Source organism: Anser cygnoides, chromosome 5 (genome assembly GCF_040182565.1).
Source record: "Anser cygnoides isolate HZ-2024a breed goose chromosome 5, Taihu_goose_T2T_genome, whole genome shotgun sequence".
Taxonomy (NCBI): Eukaryota; Metazoa; Chordata; class Aves; order Anseriformes; family Anatidae; genus Anser; species Anser cygnoides.
The window spans coordinates 17,837,608-17,862,447 of record NC_089877.1 but is presented as its reverse complement, the minus strand read 5'-3'; the positions used below and the strand labels follow the sequence as shown (position 1 = coordinate 17,862,447).

Sequence of the window (24,840 nt, the reverse complement as noted above, 5' to 3'; positions counted from 1 at the left end):
AAGAATAGAAGAAATATCCTGTGGGTTCAGAACAGCAATGCATTTTGACTGGTACTGTGACAGTGGTTGTAGAAGGTATGATGTAAAGTAGTACCTGGCTGATCATTATCTGTCATCCACTCCCTCCCAGCATCCATCATCATCAAACTGAGAATGTTAGAGAGTATATCCCTTCCTGTTCCCTTTAGTTTCTGTGGACCGCTTGTCCAAGGTTTTGTTTAAATCCTTTTTCTAAACTTGCCGATAACTGCCTCTCCTCAGCATTTCATGGAAAAACATTCCATGAGTTACACACTCCCGTGGGGTGTAAGAAACAAGAGTACTTCTGTTTATCTGTTTTAAGCTGATCTCCTAGTAGTTTCAATGAATGCCTCCTACTGTGATGGGATATGGTGAATAACTACTCTGTTCATGTTATCTGCTGGCCTTTGTGGCCTTTATAAAAGAAAGCAAAATAAAATAATCTGGATTGCCCTTACTTCTCCAAATAGTAAAGCCTGAAACTTGGTCTCTGCTCATAAAGCAGCTGCTCTATTGCATTAATTGAGTTGCCTTTCTCTTGTACCTTTTCTACTTTTTGTATTTCCTCCCTGAGTTATGGAAGCCAGAAGCTGTTAATAGCCATAATGTTCCTTTAAAGGTACATTTGTACATTCTTGCCACTTTCATCTATATCAAAATCATTTTATGTTTATAGAATAATTCATAAAGGAAGCAAATAACAATAAGCTGGGTTTGTTTCATGTAACACCTTAATGTCTGAAGCTTTAGACACTGTAACTGCAGTTGCTCGACTAAACTAGTTATAAGTCACACAGAAATACAGACTTCAGGTAAGAATATGACAAAGACCCAATACAATCCAAGGTTTGTGGCATTGTTTGTAAAGTTTGCCTTAATTTTTGGGCTTTTGATTTTGCTTAAGAGGTATTTCTAGTGCTTCACAGATTATTCTGCTGTAATGTTGGATCGATAAGTGGCAGTTCAATACCAACATCCGTCTTTACTTATCAATAAAAGACATTTCAAGTCTACTTTTTCCCTTGAATTCACTACATTTATGTTGAAACATGCTAAATTCCTTCTTCTTCTTGAATAGATCCAGAAAACAATAAAAAAGACAGCTCGTAGGGAGCAGCTGATGCGAGAAGAAGCTGAGCAGAAGCGTTTAAAGACTGTACTAGAGCTGCAGTTTATTTTGGACAAATTGGGTGACGATGAAGTACGCAATGACTTGAAGCAAGGATCAAATGGAGTACCGGTGCTGACAGAGGAGGAACTGACAATGTTGGATGAATTTTACAAGTTAGTTTACCCTGAACGAGACATGAGTGTGAGGTAAACTTAAAATAAAGTACTTCCTTTTGTAATTGTCAGTCAGTTAACGATATATTTATACTGTGATAATTTAAACCCTCAGTAAGAAATTCTGTTACTGTTTTTCAAGGTTGAATGAGCAGTATGAGCAAGCATCTGTTCACCTGTGGGACTTACTGGAAGGGAAGGAAAAACCTGTTTGTGGAACAACCTGTAAGTATATTCTCTGTTTAAAGAGAATTAAAGAGGCAGTGCACCGAATTTGTGTTTGAACTAAAATAGCCTGATATAAAAGAACTTAAGCAGTAAAATATCTTTCCAGCTTTTTAGAGTAGCTACTTTCTCCCGAACATTGCCTGTACTGTAACAATAACTGAAGAGTGAACTTACCATGGAGTGTATCTTTATTTTTTTTTTCACTGATACAGCATTATTCAGTATTTAAGCTTAGTCTGTTCTTGCTGTTTTAGCAGTATTCTGCTGCCATTGATGCTTGGTAGCAATTCTTTGTTTTCTGGAAACGTGTGTGTGGACCAGGAGCTTAGTCAATAATACGACCTAGTATATAAACTGTCCTGGCCTTATTTAGGGTGATGTTCAGCTCTCTGCTCTCCCCTCCTACAGAAGCATTTTATTTCTGTCCTAGTTTTGTTAATGCTGCAAATGGGGGCACGATCATTCACATTACATTTCTGCAAGAAAACAGTCAAATTTCTGCAGATACGTAGCTTCTAACATTAGACCTTAAGAAAATGGCTCTGATAGACAGTTGTTTGTTTCTTGTATTGTGGGGAATTTCTGAAGTTTTTAGCTGGAAAGAAATATGAAAGTTTTAGGGAAGATTATCCTTTTTTGTAGGTAAAAAGGCTAGCAACTTTTCTTACTTGCTTTTTAAATTTCCATTATTCCTTATTATGTTACAATAATACAGAGCTGTTGAAAGAGTTTGTTCTTTTCGTAGAAAATGAAATAATAGCGTTGCAATTATCTAGCCCACTTTACTGAGGAATGATACACAGAACATTGTAAAATACTGTGTCTTTAATGAGTATAAGACTTTGCTTGTTAGTGGCGGAATACAAAACCTCAAACCATTTATATTGTTAAAATGAAACTTTGTGAAGACATACCAGGTTATTGGTTTTTTGATACTTAAAGTTCTTGCAGAACAAGTGATGTTGGATCGTTATGAGTGCCAGTAGATGTGTAGTGTGTATTTTTTTGGAGAGAGACGAAGGTACGGGGAGTAGTTTTGGGAGAGAGACTATGTATAATCCTTGGAGGCCTAGTCATTTTCTTACCGGATGATATTGGGCTTGGCATTATATCTGAACCTCAGGATGAGCTTTTAGTCCTGTCATTGGCAATGTTACTACATTTCTGTGCTCTCCTGTGTGTATGTATGGATTCATACAGTGACCATCATCACTTGTGAAACATGCATTGTGAATCTTCTGGTTTGAGTCTATTTTTTGTTGGACTAGACAGATGGTATTGCTGACTTTCCAGTGGGGTTATACTGATTTGTTCTGGATTGAGCTGCCGTTTGTATGAAGCACCGAGTGTAAGCTTGTGCTTGTTTCTCTTAAAAAGCCTCTTCTGAGCTGCTTACCTCAAGGGAAAAATCTTTCTGATGGTGATACCAAATAATTCGTTTGTAGTGATACTTCTTTTTCTAAGAAATTGACTTACAGTAAGGTTTCTTAGTTAGGAAATTGCAAAGAAATCAAGTTGAAACTTTCCAAAGTCAAAATTAAGTGACCAGAGATACAGAAGTAATAGAAGTGTAATCAAATACATAAACTCTACACTCACTTCAAAGCGTTTCACAAATTTTCTGAAGAGTATGGTATACTTCTGAGATTGTTCCTGCCCTTCAGATTTTTCTGAACTAAGGTAGAATACTTGTTAAGGTAGATTACTTATTAATTTTAATATGATCTAGTAATGCAGACAGTAGTTCTGTAGCAGTAGTGTCTGTGGACTAGATAGGCACAGCAGCGTCTTCACAGCAAAAGGGCAATAGAATGTACTTGGTATCTTTGGGAAGAAAGTAAAAGGGTTAGTGAAAGGATGAGAATTAGAATTGAGTGCCTGTTAATTTTTAACTTTAAAATTTTCCCTTTTCCCAGATAAAGCCCTAAAGGAGATTGTTGAACGTATTCTTCAAACTAGTTACTTTGATAGCACCCATAACCATCAGAATGGGTTATGTGAGGAAGAAGAGGCAGCACCCACACCTGCAGTAGAAGACACTGTAGCAGAAGCTGGTAAGAGAATGAAGATCCATTGTGACTAGCGTGTTTGTGTTGTACAATCTTGTTTCTTTGGATTCATTAGAATGATTAAATTGAAAATGTAATTTTAAGTGCAAAAAGCACTTCATTTTTTTTGAAATTCTTCATGGATACTAGTGTTTTGAATAGAAATGTAATCACTTGATAATCAGATACACAAACAGCTGGACAACATATATAGGAACAGTTAGCCATTCATTTGGCCCTGCTCTGAGCCCTGAGGGAAGAAGAGCAGAACCGTGTTTCGGATTTCTGTAAGGGTGACTCATGCCAGCTACTTTTTTGGAAAGACCGTAGATCACTGCAGTCCTTTCTGATGATCACATTGTAAAATTTCTTAGTCATCTATAGGGAAAGGCTTAAAATTCTAACTGTGGAGCACCACCTGAGTGAAGGAACAAAGTCACTCGGTGGGACTTGCTTCTGAACACATCCTTGAGCATTTGTCCAGTGTTCTCATTTGCTGAAGAACCCGAACTAAAATGAAATTATTTGGAAGCAGTGCTAAAATTATGAAATTATTTTCATAATTTTATTATGAATTTCATATTATATTCATATATTCATATTATATATTATATATAAAAATGAATTTCATAATTTTACTAATAAAATTTCATTTTATTATGAAATTTCATTATGAGTAATGAAAATTATTTCCAACATCTCTCCTCTACTATTTTTTTTCCTCTAGAACTTCATGTTATGAACACTTAAAAACAAAATTTTGTTTGTAGCATTAAAATTATCAAAGATCTAAGTTCTGGTTGCCAGAGACGTTTCTGCTTTGCAGTGGTTCTGCCACCAGTTAGTCCTTTTTTAGAAGGCAAGGGCTTTTGAAGCCAAGAGTATGTTTACATACTTACAGTTTCAAACATGAAGGAGATTTTTCTATCCTTTTTTGCCCTTTTGAATATGTTGTGGAGAAAACTTGAAATTTGGGGTAACAATGTAATTCTTTGTAGTAAGAATGCATTTTTTACCTTATTTTCAAAACTTTCAGTATCTTTTTTATTGCTTAATTCTCTGTTAATATTCTGATACTTTTATTTTCTTCATTCTGAGACACAAATTTCTTCATAGCATCAGGTTTGTTTCAGAGCCCAGCAGATACTTAACTGAACAAGGCAGTGATATTGAGACTCTGATTTTAGATCTAATAGAGTCCCATACCCTTTTGTATAGTAGGCTTTTAATGTTAGGTATTAATATGAATCAGGTGTAAATGTGTCTTGATTCTTACACCTAGCTGTACTTCCTGTGAACTAGTAATTTGTAGGACTTCTTTAAAGTAAATTTTTTCGGATAAAGAAAATCTAATCTGTAATGTTTTGTTGCTGTCACACAAATGGTGGGGGTGTTTTTTTTTTTTTTTCAGAACCTGATCCAGCAGAGGAATTCACTGAACCAACTGAAGTTGAATCGACTGAGGTATTACTCATTGGAAAGACTGTCATTTTATATAGCTGTAATGCCACTTACTTTTACTTTCATACCCTTTCTTATTTTTATTTTAGTATGTAAACAGACAATTCATGGCAGAGACTCAGTTCAGCAGTAGTGAGAAGGAACAGGTAGATGAGTGGACAGTTGAAACGGTTGAGGTAAGATCTTGTGTACTGCAGGTAAAATTGCAATCCCTGTTTCCACTGAATCACAATTCATGATAGGTTTTAGTACTTCACCCTCTCTCCCCCAACATGTATAAAAATACATATATTTAAATAGGCTTGAGATGGCTACTCATTCTTCAATTGTATATTTAGTTCAGGAGTACCTAAAATAAAAACTATGCAGCCTGGCTAAGTTTGTGGAGATCTTGCTTTATTCAGTAGTAGCTTGTGTGGGAAAATGGGACTTAAGTCTTAGACTTAAAAAGACTTGAGATTTGAAGGCTTTTTTATTTTTTTCTAAGAGACCTTTGTTGCAAACGTAGAAGTTAGGTTTACCTGCATAGCTGCTGACAGCATGGCATAGTTGTGTGTTTCCTTGTGCAGTTCCATGGAGAGCAAGCTGAATTTTAATACCTGTTCCAGATTGCATATACACATAATACAGCATTAAAATATGCTTATATATATATCTCTGCTTTCAAGAAATACAGTACTTGACATGTTTAACTCGTTGCTACCTTGCAGTTGAGTGATTGTTACTCGTGATGTTTGTGGTACATTGCTACTGGGATCTATTCCCAGTTAAATAATTCAGACACAGCTATGTGTTCAAGTCAATCATTCTGTTATACTAGAATTTGTGTTCTTTGTGCACTGGAAAGGAAAAGTTGCATGGAGTCATTCAAATCGTTGGTATATTGGACTTTGGTTTGTGTCTATTAGAGCCAGTTGTAAGCAACATCTTTCAAAAGCTGGAGATTTAGTTTTTGGTTCACCGTAGCTTTTTGCAAAAGCAAATTCCAGATGATCACTTTTTTAGACGCCTTTCTTTGCTTTCTTCAGGCTTTTAAAGTGTTGGAGTGGAATGAGAATTCATCATCTCTTTAAGTGGTGTAAAAAACGGGCCATTTTGACATGAGTATCTGTTCTGCCTGGTTTTAGTTTGTTTGGCTGAAATTCATATATTAGGGTGTTGGAGACCACTAAGAGATTTAATAATGTTTAGGACGGGTGTGAGGCTTCTCTTGCTAACTAGACACCAAGATTGCCACATATGTGAAAGATTTTAGTAGTACTTTCTCACAGTATTCCATTCCCTCACATAAACATGCTGTAAGGTATCGTTGCTATTGAATGTGTTTCAAGAAACCTCTTGAAAAATAAAGAAACACTCCAAATAGCACACATAAGAGGGATGCATATTTGAGGTATTTGTACTAGACACAACAGTTTAATGTTGAGGCTTGCTTGGCTTCAGTCTCCCTACCCAAATTATGTCTGTGTTTATACCAAGTGTCCAGAGTAGCTCAGAGGTTCAGTTCTCTGTAGTTCCTAAGGTAAGTAGTATGGATGAAGACGTGAGAGTATAGAAAGCGTTCTTATGATTGAAGCCTGGTGTGCTTCCCTCTGCTCTTCAGGCGTAAGACTATGTATTGTACAGGTGAAAACTCTGCCTCATGGGAATGATAATACGCAGTAATCATATTAGTATGGTAAAATCATTGTTTGTAGTTTTGTATGAGACTGCTTTCAGAAACTCATAGTTTTCAATGCCTTTTTAGTCAGCTAAATCTGTGTTACATCAGTTTTGTTTCTGTAGAACAATACAAAGCAGTAAGAATTAGATATTTAGCTCACCTTTTTGTCCTAATTTCTTGGACTATGTTTAAATGAGAAATTTAGAAGAATCTGAAGTTGAAGACTACTTCATAATTAAGAACTTTATTTTCCCACATTTAACTGAAAAAGGGGTAATTGAGAATAACTGCCTTTGAAATGACTCTTACTGTACTTGCTGGTGTCAAAATCCCACTCCTCATGGGGAGAAAATGAACTGTCCTTAGGAAAGATCATTGTATCTACTGTATAAGTTTTTCTGTGCATCAGCTACAGTAGTTGTGGTGAAGAGGAAGAAGGCTATCACAAACTCACTTTTTTCAGTAACTTTCAAATAGACATGATACGTTCAAGTTCTCTGTGGTATGTTTATAGTTTGAGAAGTGACAGTATCTGGCATGACACGAGCCTTCCATAAGTTTTAAACTAAAGAATTTGCTTGTGAATTCTCGAAGTGTGCTTCTTTTTGAATTATATGGTGTTTTAATTTTGGTGAAGGTGTCCTTTAATGGTAATAGTGTTTTTTCTTTTTTCCCTTCTCCCTTTGTACCAAGTACCTGAATCTGTGTCTGCTTATATACAAAGTTCTTTGAGGTTTAGATTATAGAACGTTGGATGGATGTGTGTGTATTTTGTGTAAAACTGGAAACTGTCCTATGATTGCTAAGAGCAGGTGTTCATTCTGGTTGATTCTGTGGTCTCAGAAAAGTTTGTTCTTCTGTCTCCTTCTGTTGTTGGTTGCCCACTGGCCTTCCTGGTTAGCTCTGCCTAGTGAGCAGCTGGGCATACAGTTAGAGTCAACTACTGCACTGCAGAGGGAGGTTCAGCTCTCTTAAAAGTTTCTTCTTGGTGCTGCCCCACTAGGATGAAGGGAGATATGTGGTAGTGTAATAATTTGCTGGGTGCTTTTCAAATAATGATGCTTATTTTTAAATAGTCTCTGTACCTTTCTCACGCAGCAGGCTGTGTTAGAAAGCAGTTAACTTCAGAGCTACCAGAGCTGTTGTGCTTGTTAACAGCCTTAGGGCATGCTTCCATGGGAATTCTCAAGAGCTTCACTTTGTAAGGCTAATAGTAGAGATTTGGATATGAAGGGAGTCTTGAAGATGAATATAGGTTGTGGTTGGCTTTTACTTTTGTTCAGAGATTTTTCTTCATTTTTATCACAGATGGCTAGGGATTTGGTAAAGGAAAGAGCTACTGGAGTTTGTCAGCCACTTACCCATGTAAAATGTTGCATATGAGCAGTGTGTATATGATCAAGGAGTAGGCGTGTTGAAAGATGCTTGTTTCTTTGAGAAGATGAAAAGTAAATACAGGCTTTGAGGGTGGATTGAGAGAGTTTAAATTTAAAGTCTAGATCTGTGATTATAGAATTGGACTAAAGTAAAGGTTTCATCATTTTGTCATGACTGCTGTACAAAATTTGTCTTCTGCACTTCTATTAAACCAGATGTTTTACATAAATTTAATTATTTCAGACTTAGATGCATGTATGCAAACTTATATCCTGTTCCACTGTAAGTTTAAGCCTTGCTTGCTTGTCTGGAGGATGATTACTAATTAAACTCTTGGGATCATGGGATTAGAAAAACAATGGGCAATTTTTTTGACAGTTATCTTCTTAAAGGACAGTTGTTGATGTAAATGCAAATTGGGAATGGCATTTCCGTGTTAGGGGAGTTACCCGAAAAGCAAAATCGGTTCAAATTGCAGAAATGCTACTTCTTGTGCACCTCAGCCATCCTTGTAACTATCAGCTTTTGAACTACTTGATGATGGCTGTGCTTAGATTTAGATACTCATGTTCAGCTTCCCTGGTTGCTTTGTTACCTTCAGTAAGGTGGTATTTGAAAGCATCTGTTTGTCTTCCTGTTGTTTGCACATGACGTACTGGAATATGTCTAGTAAATCCTGTCTGCTGTGCTATGTCTGATGAAGCTCTTACCATCTTTCAGTCTCAGCTTTCTTGCCTGCTATGAGTTGTACTACTTCTAGGCTTGTCTTGCAGTCTTTCCACCAGACAATGCTACCTGCTGTTCTCAGACCATAAATTAGTTTAGCTAGAATAACGCTTGCGAAAGACATGGCCATGAAAACTTAAAATTCTGTAGTCTTAAGAAAGACCCGCAAGTTCAAACTCTGTTTATATTCACACAAAATAAAGGTAGAAGAAAAGAATTGTTTTCCATGTGTAAGTATTTCCAAAACTCGCTTTTCCCTGACTTTATTTGAATTGCTAGATGTTGATAAATACAAGATAAGCACTGGATTTGCGACAATTTAAAAAGAACAAACAACAAAAAAGTAACATGGAACAAATTTTTTGTTAGCGCTATTTAAAACGGGAAATAGAGCAGATGGAAAGCAAATAAAATGCAGTCTAAGCTTTCTAATCCTGTGAATTGCTTAGATCATGTCTGTAGGAGGATATAGTACTTTTCTTCAAGAACACTAGTAATTATGTCCATAATGAATGCAGTGGTTCTTGTAATTTATGGCTATTGTCTCACTTTTTTCTGTGCATTGTTATCTTAAGCTGAAATTTCAGTTAGATGCTTGTTTCTTACTAGGTTGTAAATTCACTGCAGCAACAGACACAAGCTACATCTCCTCCGGTTCCTGAACCTCACACGCTTACTACTGTGGCTCAAGCAGATCCTCTTGTTAGAAGACAGAGAGTACAGGACCTCATGGCGCAGATGCAGGGCCCATATAACTTCATGCAGGTATGATGAACCCACTGCAGTACTGTGAAACTAGAGCCAAAAAAAACCAGAGCACTTGCTGGCTTTTCATCATTTAAAGAGCCTGCTGTTGTTTATTTGAAGAATATGATGGTCTTGCAAACCTTATAGTGCTGTATGACAATATTTCATCCAAAGCCAGCAAACGTGTATTGCTATGGAAGTACAATTAAAGTGCTATTAAGCTTTTCAGTCGTGTTTGTACTAAATCTGCAGAGGATGTGGAAAGTTGTGGACCACTGAATTAAGTAATATATGGTGCCTAAGAATATATATATATATTTTATATATATATATATATATATAATATATATTATATATATAATAAATATATTTATATATATATATAATATATATATATAGCCTTGCTATAAAATACCCTTTTTTCAAGCTCATTTTAAATTGTGTTATGAAAAAAATCTGCAACACCCAAAGGGCATTATTTTTGCGTGGCTTCTTAAAAGTTTCTGAAACAAAAAGGTTTTCTGAAATTTCTAGTGTCTTTTAACCTCTAAAATTGGAACATCTAGAAATGCATTGGGAAGTACGTAAATGCATCAGGAAGACGTTTTTCTTAGTCCCTAAATAAAAACTAAACTTGATAATAAATGAAGCATATACTTGAACTTGTGGTTTTGGTGTGTTTTCTATTTGATTTTTCTGTGTTTTTTTTTTTCCTACAAAGGAAAATGCTACTTTAGGGTAAAGAATAAAGAACCACATCACTTCCTATTCTACTTGGCTATTAAAATTTGTCTTCATTTATATCAAATAAGCTCTAACTTATGTACTTGGACTGAATTTTCATTGTGATAAATATCTTTTGGAATTCTTAGTATCTTAATTGATACAAATTATATGGTAAAACTAGCTATTGGTTAACTATGGACTGGGCTTCTTTTATTTGTACACCTGAACACTTTATATTTTAAAAATCCAATAAACTAAATTTGATTATTCTATTATCTTTATTTTTTCCCAGGACTCTATGCTGGAGTTTGAGAACCAAACACTTGACCCTGCCATTGTATCTGCACAGCCCATGAATCCAGCACAGAACTTGGACATGCCCCAAATGGTTTGCCCTCCAGGTTTGTAATGGTAAATCCTAAGCATAAATACTGGGGAAGCCTGCAAGTCATCTGTTAGAAATGCTTCAATTACTGCTACATAGTGAAGGGATCATCGCAACTAATATTACAGTGCTGTTTAGGTGTGGTTTTCTACGAAATTGGATTGTACTTCTGAGGCATACTATTTACAGACTTCTGATCCTCCTATTTGTTTCGAGTTGGAACATTTAAAATGTTTTTAAATAGGCGAAATAGATTTTTGCTTAGTCTTTTGGAAATACCTGGAGTATTTTAGGCAATGGAAAAAAGCATTTGTGTGGAAAATAAATGGGTATTTTGACTATAGTTTTTCCGTGCTAGAGGGATAATCATCTATAATGATGATGTCTCAAATAACTGAATTAGATAAGATTGCAATGCTATTCTATAAAAAGCTTTGATTGTACTATATATATAATAAGTGAAATTATTTTATTTCAGTTCATACTGAATCAAGACTTGCCCAGCCTAACCAAGTCCCTGTGCAACCAGAAGCTACGCAGGTAAATTTTTAGTAAATTTAAAATTGATTTTAGTCTTAATTAGTGTTATAACAGGATATAATTCCAAACTACAGCAGAAACTCAAAGGTGAAGTGCAAAGGTTTTATTTTAAGATCTAGTGGAAGAACTGTTTGGAAAGCTGCTTTGTGTAGTCCCACTCTAAATATACGTAGTTGAAGGTTTCTTTGCTTTCTGTTCATGACAGATTAATAATTTGACATGTCAGTCTTTGCCTAGTAGCTTTCTCTTCCATGTTAGCTATATGGAGTAGCATTTTTAATTTAGATAGAAGGAAGTTACTATTTATTCATTTATTTGCAGCAGAAATGCAAAAATTAGAATCACTTGGTTAACGGGCAGTCTATATCTGTTCAAGTGATCAAAAAAGATTTTACAGATTAATCACATAGTTCTTGTTATTTTTGACTTCCTCTGTTAAGAATTAGTCCCAGTTGCTTGCTTGGAGTATTTTATACTGGAGTTGTAGAGCTGCCAGAATGAGTTTGAATGCTGTTTTCAGTTGAGCTTTCCTGCAATTCTTTTTTAAAGTAGGATTAATTAAACTTGATTGGGTAATGTATGTGATGTATTTTGCCTTTCATTAATATGTGCAGTTCCTTACTGAGTTGCCTGGTGATTACAGAAATTCCTGACGTTATATCAAGCATGTATGGCATCTCTGAAATATTCTGCTGATCTCAAGTAATGAATCTGATCCCTGTAGGTGTGTGAAAACCAAAAGAAACAGATGTGTATCTTAAGAGTAATGACAGTATAAATGGCTGCCTTTATCTTTTCCGGATTAGCTCTGCAGCTTTCAAGTCACTTGTTTGTTTAAAACAGGAATATGTTTTGTTCTTTTTTCTTGAGAGTTTCCTCTGTATGAAAATGCTGAAATGCTAGTACTTGTGCAGTTTTGTTGGTTTGTAGATGTAGAATAACTTTTTTTCATCAGTTCTCTCTGCACTAGCTTTTTTGTTGTTGCTAAGTGTTCTGTAACTTATCCCCATGGATTTTTTTTTCCGATTTTCCTTGCTTCAACAAGTGCTGCCAATGATTCTCTCAGGTGTCTTGCAAGCGGTAGCGAAATTCAGTTCTTTCCTATTTAATGTTCAACAAGATGTTCTGAACACACTAGTCACTCAGTATCAATCAGTTGCCTCCTGAAGTCCTCAGTAGCCTTAAATGCAGAGTTCCCTGCTTTGTTAGAGGTTTCACTGGCCCTATGTAGGGGACCATAGGCTGTAAAAAGAGCAAATTCAGTCCATTGGATAACCTGTGCCTTTTCCATTTCTGTATGAGTTTGGCATTCTCTCATATAAACTTTCTTATTTTTCTCTCCTCTTATTTCCCAGGTTTATTGTAATGGTAGTTGTGGTTGTGTGAGGAAATTATTCAATTAAAGCAAATATCTAGCTGATTAAGAAATATTCACAGAATCTAATTTGGCAGGGGATTGGTGGCATGGCATGTCAGAATATGTCAAGATGAGGTAGCTAAACCTCTGCTCATTACAAAGTACTTCATTTTTAATGGTTGTGAAGTTGTGCTGGAATAATTATTTTACTAGAGAAAACCATTCATTCCAGAGTTCTGTGATACTTTTTATAAAACTCTGTGTGAGAATCAGCTGACTTGGGGACATTTGGGGTTTATTTTGTCAGGTTCCCTTGGTTTCTTCAACAAGTGAGGGATATACAGCTTCCCAACCCATGTATCAGCCTTCTCATACAACAGAGCAACGGCCACAGAAAGAATCAATTGACCAGATTCAGGCAAGTCAGATTTCACAGAGGTGGGAAGGACTATGCTTGCAGGTGTGATCAAATGTTCATCTGTGGTTCTTTGAAAATAAAGCTTTGTGATTTTCAGTTATCTATTGATAGGGCTGTTTCAGTTCAATGTAAGTTCAAAATTTTGAGCCTGTCTGTGACCAGAAAGTCCTTTATAGGTTTGTTAAGTTACTAGATTGTCTGTTTAGTTAGAAGTAACATGCCAACGTTAGCATATGAGCATCCATGTTATTAGTTTAGTTTTCACATTGGCTACTAGTTAGTCCAGAAACTTGTTCATTTTGCCCCCTTTGTTTTTTTATAGTTGTGTTTCAAGTTAATGAGGAAGAAGTCTGTTATGTTTTCCCTCTCCCATTATGCCGTTGTGAAGGAAGCTGTTCAGCTGAAGTAGAAAATGTTCGTTTGCTGGAATGAATCCAATGCCTTTCCACTTTTTTTTTTAGTGAAGTTTTCACTACTATTCAAAAACTGCTAAAATGTCATTTGTCTATTTATTAGGCTTCAATGTCACTGAACGCAGACCAGACCCCGTCGTCGTCATCACTTCCCACTGCATCCCAGCCCCAGGTTTTCCAGGCTGGATCTAGCAAACCTTTGCATAGCAGCGGAATCAATGTTAATGCAGCTCCATTCCAATCCATGCAAACAGTAAGTAGCAAATAATTTTTGAATGACTTTATTTTGGTAGTCATTCCTTTTGTTGTTGTTACAACATTGGAATCAGTTATGTAATTGCAAAAATGGTCTTTGGTTATTCACATTTCTTAGTCTTGCGTATTTCTTTACATGATCCAATGAGGGGTTATAAAAAAAAAATGGATTGGACCAGAGAGCTATCTTTCTAATATTATAGGTATTCAACATGAATGCACCTGTTCCTCCTGTTAATGAGCCAGAAACCCTTAAGCAACAAAATCAGTACCAGGCCAGTTACAACCAGAGTTTCTCCAATCAGCCACACCAAGTAGAACAATCAGATCTTCAGCAAGAACAACTCCAGACAGGTAAACTTATTTTAGAGAAAATTAAAATGCTGAGAGTTTCAGTAGATCAGATAATCAAGGCTGTGAAGTCCTTAGAGATACAGCAAAGCGTGCCACATGTTCTCAGATGTACCTGGTCTTGCAAAGCTGCCCTCCACCGGGCAATGTCTGATTTTTTGTTACTTCATTTTGCAACCCAGTATTCTGTCTTGGTTTGAGTATCCAGCAGGGGTTGAAATTCAGTATTTCTCTCTAACTGTCAAAATAATTTTGCCACTTGGTTAAGTTATAAATGGATTTATAAATCACAAACAGGATTAATGATTATTCTAAAGGTGAAAGCAGTATAGCAGAGACCTTGCTCTGCTGACATTAAAGTTAAATGTGCCCAAAAAAAGTTGATTGTACTAATTCAGATGACAAATTTTAAAAAAGAAATGGTAAGATAAAATTGTGAGCAAATATGGACTGGTTCTCAGATGGTGGAAAGTTCACAAAGGTCTAGAACCTTTTGCTAAAAAGGTTAGACACAGTTGGAATATAGCAGGCAAAATGGTTTCCAAGTTAGCAACTTAAGAAAAACAACTGTAATACAAAGTCTGTGTACAAAACTATTCTCCCCGCCTTCCTCTTGCTTTCCACTCAGATAAAATATGTAGATGCAGAGAGGGATTACAAGTGAAGGACATTGGAAAGAGATGACAGTGGTGAATGCTAACAGCTACTGGAGGTGTGGAGTAAAGGAAAAATGTGATCCTTATTCTCTACAACTGATTATGCTTGTGAATTTTGTCTTCCTTGCAAGCTGGGATAGGGAGGTGGATAGATGAGAAGAGGGAGAACCAGATTTCCATTGTTGCCTTGCACTTTGTATGGCTCAAAAAAAAAAAAAAGAGGAGTCTGGGGAATGGTATTGAAAGTGGGCCATGCAGTATTAAGTGCTTGACATTCTGTAACATTTAAGTAAGTGTAACTGTCGATACGAAGGAAATACAGTGCCCTTTGAACAAAACCCTGCCCATTGTAAAACCTCTAAAAAGGATGACCACCACTTCATGCATTCCTCAAGAACAGAAAGGAAGTTGGGAGATAAGGGAAGTTCATAGCACCCTGTGGCTGAGTGAGGTTGACTACAGTCATGCTCCCTGTTGAATGATCAAGTCTTCTTTTCGTGTATAGCAAATGGGAGAGAGGGGCGTATCACTTAAAATTGAGATCTTGCTTTAATATTTGTTGTCAAGCTGAACTTTTGCAGCTGCTTCACTCTTACATACAGAATTCCACTTCCTGGGTTGTATTCCCAATCCATTTCTGATGATTGCTGTGATACAAAGATGTGACAAACATTACTCCCAAGAAGCAGACAGTCTTAAGCTATCTATCCTGCTTTTGCCTTGTGATTTATTTATCACATAGAAGGAAATAATCCCCCCAGCCTATACAGCCAAAGTGGCCTCTGTGTTAAAATGTTCCCACAAGGTTCCACAGGTGTTTCATCACCTGTAGTCAGGACAGCTGTGCCTAACAGAATTTATTCAGAGTGTTTGCAAGTATTTGTTAGTGGCCCTCTGCCCAGTTCAGATGGGAGGAAGTTAGAGATGTGGGTTAACTTACTCACATTGGTTTTTAGAGTGTATGTGTGTGGCTGATTTTTTTTAAAGGGTTTGAAATAGCACAGGAAAACTTTACCTGCATTAGGAATACTTTTTTCTGAGCTTACTCTAGAGACTGTTTGACTTAAATCAGCTGTCTTCCAGCTGATTTATCTTAATATTGTGGGACGTCTGACTAGTAAGCTTGATGCTTAATTCTGCAGATTATTTTTCTTCAAATGGGTAAGCATTTATTGATGTGTACAACGGTACTTCAAAGTTTTGAATGTTGAGTTAGAAGAGGGTATGTGTGGGAACATAAATACTCAGCCTTTATACTCTACTTTTTCCCCACTTCAAATATATAGTGGTTGGCACTTACCATGGCTCCCCGGACCAGACCCATCAAGTGGCAGGTAACCACCAGCAACCTCCCCAGCAGAATACTGGATTTCCACGGAACAGCCAGCCTTATTATAACAGTCGGGGAGTGTCTCGTGGTGGATCACGTGGGACTCGCGGCTTGATGAATGGTTACAGGGGACCGGCAAATGGATTTAGAGGTAAACAGTTTAATTAAAGTCTCTCATCTGACTTTTACCTGTTTCTTTCTGGAAACACTGCGTCAAGAAACCATGTGTTATAAAAATGATGGTAGGTCAGTTTATTTTAAGTATAGTATCTGTGTAAGCTATTTAAACTTGTAAAAATTCAGTTAGTTTTGGCTTACTCAAGCAGCTCAAATTTTAGATGCTTGGTTAGACTTCCTACTAAGATGTAAATAAAGAAGCCTTTTCCCTGTTCTGTACTGAAGGCATAATGTGTGTATCTTAAGTTCTGTTGCAAGTATAAACAAACATGGAAATATCCAACAGAATGTTTCACAACTATCACGTGATGAATTCAGATGCCAGTTGGTATTTCAAAAATGTTTTTTTATTTCTAGTTATGGTAGAAGCAGTATACTTTAGAGTTCCATCTTGCGTCATATTGAAAACGGGCTTGATAATACAGAAATACAAGAACAAAAAACCCTGAAGTCATTATTCTGAAGGAATTAATAGGAGTGGAGGAATGATAGTGGAGTTCTGGATAAATAAGAACACTTTAATTGGAGATTATTTAATGGGGCTTTTTTGTTGCAGAGATGGCTGGGATGTGTATGTTAGAATGAGGAAGACGTTGTTCCCTTGTTTGGTTTTCTGGGATTAGACTTGTGAATACAGCACTGACGGCTGGTTTTTCTTGCTGTGGTCTTGTCCTCTCATGTGGTTGGAGAGTAAAGAAGAAACCTGTATAACACAAAGGCAGATTGTAGTTGAGAGAAAGTGTTCACCATTTATCTGCTTCAAATTGGTCTGGAATTCTGAGTTTTGGATTTGGGACTGAAGCCATCCTTGGCCATACTTCCTGGCTTTCAGGAGAGCCTTCACTCAGGAGGAGCTCCAGTTGGTTGTTGTGGTCTTGCAGGTCACAGCTGTTACATTTCGATCACAGTATTATGTTTAGCTGTGGGTTGAATGTTATGTAAATGAACCCTCAAATTACTAGAGAAACACCCTGAATGGTTATCTCTTCCCCGTTCTTACTACATCTTTGTTGTTTCTTGTAATAGTATTAGCACTGATGCTGCAAACAGTTGCTTGAATTGCAGATTAAACAATGCATGTTTGCTTTTTTTCTCTTAGAATTAAGTAGAAAGCTCTTAAGTTTTTCTTTGTGGTAGCATAATATAATAGGTTATCATTTCTAAGTGACGGATGTGTATCCTTTTCCATAGGAGGATACGATGGCTACCGTCCTTCATTTTCCAACACTCCAAACAGCGGTTACACGCAGCCCCAATTCAATGCTCCTCGAGATTACTCAAACTACCAGCGGGTAAGCTACCAGTATGTCATGTCAGTCTAGAAGTAGAAGAAAAATGTATGCATCAATAAAAGCACTAATACAAGTCAATAAGTGAAAACATTTTCCTGTGACTTTTTTATTTCTAATGAAGACAAAAGTTTTAGATACTGAACAGATATTTAGAAATAGCTGAATTTGAAATGGCTAGTTATAACTGGGAAGTTGAGTGATTCCTGAAGTAGCTATAGCAAAGTTGAGTGAATTATGAAGAGCTCTCTTAAATACAGTTATCACAGCTTTGTGAGAAAGAATGATACTTAAAGAAGAACTTAAATCCACTGAAATCAACTTCTCAAACTTGAAAGGGACTGTCTGTCTTCTGCAACACTGATATGTTACTCTGAAATGGATATAAAATTCCATTGTTGTGTAGGAAGTATGCTCTGTCTGTTCAAAGCTTAGTCTGACTGGAAAATGTCTGTCTCTGCATATCCCCAAACAAATATTCACCAACAAATTTTGATCCAACCATTAGAATGTCAGTTCATTTTTTGATTGGTCCTTTAGGAAACCCATCTGTTTGACCTGTGTGTAGTTGCAAAAAATCAAACACTAAATAGTTCTGTTCACATTTATTACTTATATTGAAAAAATATCCTGTAACTGGAGAGAGGATTTGTCATTGTACATTTTTATTACAGTTGCTAGATACTAGAAGGAGTAAGAATTTATTTTTCTCACATGAATTAAAGCTAGTAAAATGCTGTATGTTAAAGTCACAGGTGTTTCATCAGTGCAGATTGTTTTAAAAGCTCTTTATTTCACTGATAACTAATAACATCCTGAAACATAATGAAATAATTGTTTCATGTTATCATATTTTTCCATTTTTATACTTCAGGATGGATATCAACAGAATTTCAAACGTGGCTCTGGACAAAGTGGACCTCGGGGAGCTCCTCGAGGTAATTCCTGAGTAGCGTATACTTGATTTGGGCTAAATGGAAGTTTTTGGTCCAAATTCTGAACTTCTGTATTTAAAAAGCAACCTCAGTCCTTATTCAGCAGATCACAATTGAAGGATAAGCTTGTTTTCCTCTGACCTCATAGTTGACCCTGCTTTGGAACAGGGGCTTGTACTTGGAGAGGACATCCTGAGGTCCTTTCTCACTTGAGTTTTACTATTTAGGGGTATGGAAATGTGTTGTCCTGTAGCTTCTTATTAGTGTTTGCCACGTGTACATCTGAGAAAACAAACCATTTATCGTAAGGCTGTAATTGAACTGATACATGCTATTTTTCAACGCTGTTTTCCACATTTTTTTCAGTAGATATTGGGTGATAAGAATGTCTTTTGTCTCATGCAGACATTTTTATGATAATTCAGGTTGAATTTTGAAGATTTCTGTTCTTGACTCCCTTGGTGCAGAGGGCCACATAGCGTGGAACTGTGGCCTGGAGTTAAACATTAGTATCAGGCTGTAGTGAAGCTGAGAACATACTACAGAAAGCACAGCTATAAATGAATAAAAGTGGTGAGGTTCCTTGTCAGAGATGTGCAGGCAAACATGAGAGGAGTTCACCAAGTGACAAACAGTTCTCATATACTGAGAGTGCAAGCTACAAACAAATCCTTTCTTAATGAGGGATGAAATGAATGGAAGTAAAAATGTGATTAGTTAGCTTGCAGTATTTATATTCAAACTCTAAAAAAACAACTGTTGCCTTACATTACGGCAACGTTTCTTGTTTTAGTTATCATATCTTCATGCCGTATTTTTTTTCATTTTTCTTGAAGTTAGTACATTTTTGTGGTTCTGGGAAAAAAGTTATTAGGATAAAGTTGCAAACTACAAAGACAGGTTACATAATGTTGAATTTTGATTTAAAGGAGCTTCTAGAACCATGTATAGCCTAGATACAAACCAGGGAATTCTTACCCAGTTTATACCAGAGCTTTTAGAATTTTTTTTTAACAACCTGACTTCATGCATAATTCAAGTGCTTTTTTATATTTTTTCTAGGTCGTGGAGGGCCCCCAAGACCAAACAGAGGGATGCCTCAAATGAATGCTCAGCAAGTGAATTAAACAAATTCACAGGATTACATGAAACGCCAAAACCACACTGGCCAGTGTACTATACATGTTACCAGAAGAGTTATTATCTATTTGTTCTCCCTTACAGGAAGTTTGTTGTAAAGGGACTATTTTCATTACCCATAATGACAGGACTACAGTTGCCAGCTTTATATTACCTGGATATGGAAAGAAATGAAACAACGTTTACTCTGCATGTTCTGTCCTAAGCATCATCTTGAGCCTTGCACATGAGATTCAGATTCCTCACCCTTGCTAAGAGTAAAGCAAAAAAGGCAATTTTCAGGGTGATCCAGTCTCCATGGTTAACTGAAGTGGCAGGAAAAAGCAAAGACTCACTTCTGACATTAAAATGATGCAACAAATTTTGGATATAATCTGCAAATTCATAAAGATTTACTGTGGTGGCAGTTAACAAAATCTAATGTTCCCATGAAAGGATTGAAAAAGTGAAGTGTGGCTTGATAGAGCAACTGCATTTCAGCTTTTTCGTATTAAATTGAAGCACTGAACAGTTCAAGATGTGTAGTGATGCATATTTCCCTAAGCAGGCTTACAGCCAGTTTTTGACAAAGAAGAAGCACCCTTAGCTACAGCACTCCTCATCACCAGGGCCCTATTTACTGTGGCTAAGGATTTAAGATCGCTTGCATAACTGCTAATGTAATTGTGTAATTTTTTAAAAAAAGGAAAAAAGCTTTGATTTGGCACTTCAACAAAATTTTGCAACAAATGTGAGATACAACCTGGATGGCCACTGTATATTTGATGTGAAGTATTTAGATATCTCTTTGAAACACATTTAAGTTTCTTTGATAGCAATGACTTTTGTAAGGATTGGTACTCTCTATCATTCCTTATAACTTGCACATTGTCTGTCACTAATACTTGACCTTGCTGTATTATCACCTAAATAACTGATGCCGGTACTGATGGAAATCTCTAATGGATAATCATAACACTTTTGGTCACATGTCCTTTTTGTCTTTCCTGCAGCCTTGAAGGTTTTAAGAAATCTCAAATGCCCGCTGCTGCTGCCCTTTTAATTGCTATCTTTTGAAAAGCACCAGTATGTGTTTGAATTGATTTCCCCTTTTAAGGGAAATGACAGCCAGCAGTTACAGTTCTAATGGTATAAGCAAGACAAATAAAACATGTTTATAAAAATTGTATCCTGGAACACTGGTTTTCAGCGACTGAAACAAATTTAATGTAATGGGTTGACATTTCATAAGGTTTTTTCATTGAAAAGATTTTCTTTTTCTTGAATAGATGTAAACCCTCCTCCTGTTATTTCTGATTTTATTCGAATATCTCTTGTGACTTCTTCTGGCAAACTTTTCTTTTTATGGAGACTTTCCTTTTCATCAAGGCAGCAATGTATAGAAGAAATGGCATAAGACTAGGAGCTGGAAATTACTAAGTCTTATTCAAGTTTTACTGCATACTTGTGGTATAATCTTTGGAAAATCACTTGTGCCTAACTTTTGTGCACATGCACTCTCTCTGCAGTGGGGAGAATATATTGATAGCTGCCTCCATAGAGGTGTTGGTAGTTCTGTTGCATTTATAGCACATGCAAGAAGAAAAGTGCTATAGTGCTCATCAAATAATTTGTGTGTGTGGAAAGGTGAAATTAAGGAACAGCTACCTGTTGTATAACTGTTATATACAAAACTGAAGGTTGTTTTCGCTCAGAGGTTCACTCAGAGGGCCATTTCTACTTTGTATCATAACTGAACTTTCTGAACTTGTAGTCAGATTTTTTGACTTCATTGTGAAATAATCTGAAACTCCATATAAATAGGTGGTAACATCACTTTTCCATGTTGCGTGTGAAGAGCACAAATGAGAAATGTTTTTACTGAGAGAAGCGAAAAGTTTTTGAAGACAATACTACACAGCAAACATCTTGAAACAATGCTGATGGTTAGAAGCGCAGCAGTTTTAGTCAAGGCCTAGAAACATTCCATACCAGTATAACTATAAAACCTGCAGTCCGGTAAGAAATTGCTGTTCTGTGTCTTTTTTTAGGAAGCTATTACTGAAATAATAGTCCCAACTGTTTTTTTAACTGGAAAAAAATAAAAGATGAACCTTTTAATGCTGAACTGACATAGGAAAATAGTGAATTCTTTTTTTTTCTTTTGTGCATCAGCTTACTTTTAAATGGTTGGTAGAATACAAGCTATTCAGCCTTTTCTATTGCACACCAAATGCGAATTCAAAAGCTAATTGTAGTTTGATAGTAAACTTGCAGCATACTGAATTAAAGACCACTGAATGGATCAGAACATTCCACCTAAGTTTTTTTTAAGCATAATTTAAATTTATTAATAAAATGTGGGTATCTGAGAGGCCTCTTATTTGAGGTACACAACCTTGTAAGCTTTTCCATGTATGATAATGGTCTTTAGAATAGCTGCTCTGCTGTATGCTGATAGATGGGGATGTGTTTTAGTAATAACTACAAAACAAGTACATAATACGTGTTTAATCTGGGAATTTGCACTGACTCCTTTAATCTCAATTCATGCAGCTAATAAACAGTATACTGAAAAATTGCCTTGAGTCACAGTATGGCGCACAGATCCACTAACTGGTTTTCTGGCCTGCTCAGGGGGTTCTGTTTGTCAGCCTAATGGTTGATTGTAAGGGTCCAGATTGTTTCCTTCTCCGCTTGATCCACTGCAGTGCAAGTGTGGCGCTATGCATTTTAAAGAACTATATTGAGAGAACTAAGAGAGCTTTTAGGTGTCTTCACTACCTAACTTAGTTCAAGATCTGAGTTACGTTCAGATCACAAGCACTCCTAGATAACTTTCATTTGAAAAAGATCATCTTTATAACAATGACCATTATAAAAAGTGATGATACTGAGGTTTAAAGGGGGGGCAGTTCTGGCTCAGTTGTGTTGCAGAGGCCTTTCTGGATGCCGGGGGGGAAAGGCATTTATTTTAGTGAGCGGCTGCCTTAGACTTAGCTGGCCTTGATGCCCATGGTTGAAAAGAGTTGAGTGAGTGTAGTACACTCCTTCTGAGCCAATCTATAAACACATCGATTGCCCTTTTTCGTGGTTTTGCTTGATTCTTCTGTGAATTAGTCTCCTGAGAGCATAACAGGCTAGTAATGACTGCCTTACATACAGCTGCTGAGAGAGAGACAGATTTTTATTTTTGGCTGGGGCTTCCTTAATATTGGTAGGTTGTGGTAATAGCAGTGGTATGCATTTGGGAGCTGACTTTTAGCATTAGTGTCTGTAATATAAGGATTCTTGAGTAAATTACTTACAGATGGCTCCAGAGTTTCCGGATGTTTCTACCTAATGTTACTGTGTCTGGCAATCTTGGATCCTTCCTAGACATCCTATAAGTTTTAACTCAGAAGTCATGAGTTGCTTCTCATACCCAAGGACACTTTTTTCATACTTTTTACTTAGTTCTCCATATGGGCTCTCTTCCTAAGAGTTCACTAGTATAAATTTTGTATTTTGCTGTAGAGTTAGTTCAAGACTTAATCACTATTTTCTCTCCAAGATAGTGTTTCATGTGTAGCAATCTCTGAAGCATTGAGTTCTGATGGCTCTAAACATCATTCAGAGTAGCTGCAAGAGTAATGTTGATGACTTTTAATAGCTAGTAATGTATTCTCCTGGGACTTTATAACTTTCAGAGAATTCAGGACCTTTAAAGTATGTCATATCAAAATGTTCTGCAAACTTTATTAGATAGGCAGATTTTTTGTTTGGATTACAGGTTACCTTCATACATGTTGCCTCTGTAGAATGGATCAAGCTTCCTTCTCTCACCAAATGGTACTTAGAAATTTCTTTGGAGAGGGAAAAGTGTTTAAATGGCTTTAACCCTAGACAGACGTTGAAAATAGGATTACTGCTTTCTTGGTATTTATTTCCTGTGATTAACTGCAAATAGGGCAAAAACTCTGTAATCCAGTAGAATAAGGTACATAAGTAACTAATCATAGGAGTCTTTTCTTTATTTGAAAGATGTGGCACTAGCTAAGCTGAGTAGTTGACTTCTTTGCAAGAACTATTCATTATAAATGCTCATCTGAGATACACGTGTTTAGTGTCAATGGACAAAATAATGCTCTTCAGATTTCTCCCATCCCAAGTCTGCTGTGGACAGAAAGGGACATGAGGAAGCTGCTTATTAACCAGCCCTGTTAATGAGGCTGCCAGAGTTGCGTCTTGAAAAATAAAGATTCTTCCTGTCATGCATGCAAAACTGTTCTTGAATGAACTGAGCGCAAACTCAGATACATGAAGTTACAGACTTACAGATGGAGTTGAGGTTTGCAACTATATGAACACGTCTGCTTGAGTCTTTCAGGTCTGTGCACCTGTTTATACAGCACCCTGCATCGAACATGGATGGAATTTTAAAGGTTTTCAATCATTTGAGCTAGCACCATTGAAGTTCTGCAGATGGGGTGGATAGTTATCTATCTATCTAATCATCACTGATTGACCTAAAAATCAGTGCTTCATCTGAAAAGCAAGCAGGAAATGATCCTAAACAATAAAATTTTCCTCTTGAACTTGGAAAGGTGATTTTTTTTCTTTTTAAACCCTGGGCTTAAGTACAGTTATGATTGTCCTCTAGAACATTACTGGAAACTCGAGCACTGCAAAAATGTGTGGTTTCCTTGTGATTCTTTTTGTAGATGACAATATCTTTAAAACTTCTTTGACTATGCCATCACAACATCAGCGTCTGAGTGATCAGTCTCATACTAGTCTTGAGTTTCTTATATTCAGTGGCTAAACTAAATATAAGGATCTTTGACATTAACTTTGGGAAAATTCCCTTGTTTATTTAATGTCAGGTTAACATACCCTGTATTCGTGAAGAAGGGTAAACACTTGTGCTTTCAGAGGGAAAGGGGGATGGTTCTTCAAAATCTCCAGTTTTCAATTCCTGCTTTCTCTTGCATTCAGATGGGTTTTCTTCCAAATCGGTACCTTTTTGAGGAATAAAGCTTTCATGCTTTTTTATAAGCACTACACTCGTCTGCTTAGGGACTGATACTGAATTTAAATCATCTAACATTTAAGAAGAAATCTAAGCTGATGAGAAGGCTCTAGTGGACTTTTAAACTTAATGTCCTTTCCTGTGTGAAAGAAATCCCTGACCCTCATGTGCTTCTACAAAAACTTAAAAGCAGCATCTTGGGTTTCTATCTCTATTTCTACAGAGTTTTAGAAACTGGACATTGAATTTCTACTGTGGTTTGACAGAGCCTCTGATAAATAGGAATTTCTGATGATAAACTAATTTTCTAAATGGTTTATTTA

General features: G+C 36.5%; 1 protein-coding gene across 3 annotated transcripts in view; it reads left to right on the top strand.

The window, feature by feature from the left end:
• The window catches only part of CAPRIN1 (cell cycle associated protein 1), a 33,484-nt gene extending 12,791 nt beyond the window's left edge, over window positions 1-20,693 (top strand). Inside the window, exons 5-19 of one of the 3 annotated variants that reach the window (XM_066997171.1) lie at window positions 1,100-1,338; window positions 1,448-1,530; window positions 3,450-3,587; window positions 4,993-5,045; window positions 5,132-5,218; window positions 9,418-9,573; window positions 10,574-10,682; window positions 11,145-11,206; window positions 12,871-12,981; window positions 13,498-13,647; window positions 13,853-14,003; window positions 15,943-16,137; window positions 17,355-17,455; window positions 18,327-18,390; window positions 19,450-20,693. In XM_066997171.1, coding sequence (XP_066853272.1) covers window positions 1,100-1,338; window positions 1,448-1,530; window positions 3,450-3,587; window positions 4,993-5,045; window positions 5,132-5,218; window positions 9,418-9,573; window positions 10,574-10,682; window positions 11,145-11,206; window positions 12,871-12,981; window positions 13,498-13,647; window positions 13,853-14,003; window positions 15,943-16,137; window positions 17,355-17,455; window positions 18,327-18,390; window positions 19,450-19,514 — 1,764 coding nt within the window. In that variant the 3' untranslated portion in view covers window positions 19,515-20,693. The remainder of the gene's footprint in view (window positions 1-1,099; window positions 1,339-1,447; window positions 1,531-3,449; window positions 3,588-4,992; window positions 5,046-5,131; window positions 5,219-9,417; window positions 9,574-10,573; window positions 10,683-11,144; window positions 11,207-12,870; window positions 12,982-13,497; window positions 13,648-13,852; window positions 14,004-15,942; window positions 16,138-17,354; window positions 17,456-18,326; window positions 18,391-19,449) is intronic. The other 2 variants (XM_066997169.1, XM_066997170.1) reach the window with 2 other exon arrangements.
• Window positions 20,694-24,840: the final 4,147 nt, after the last annotated feature.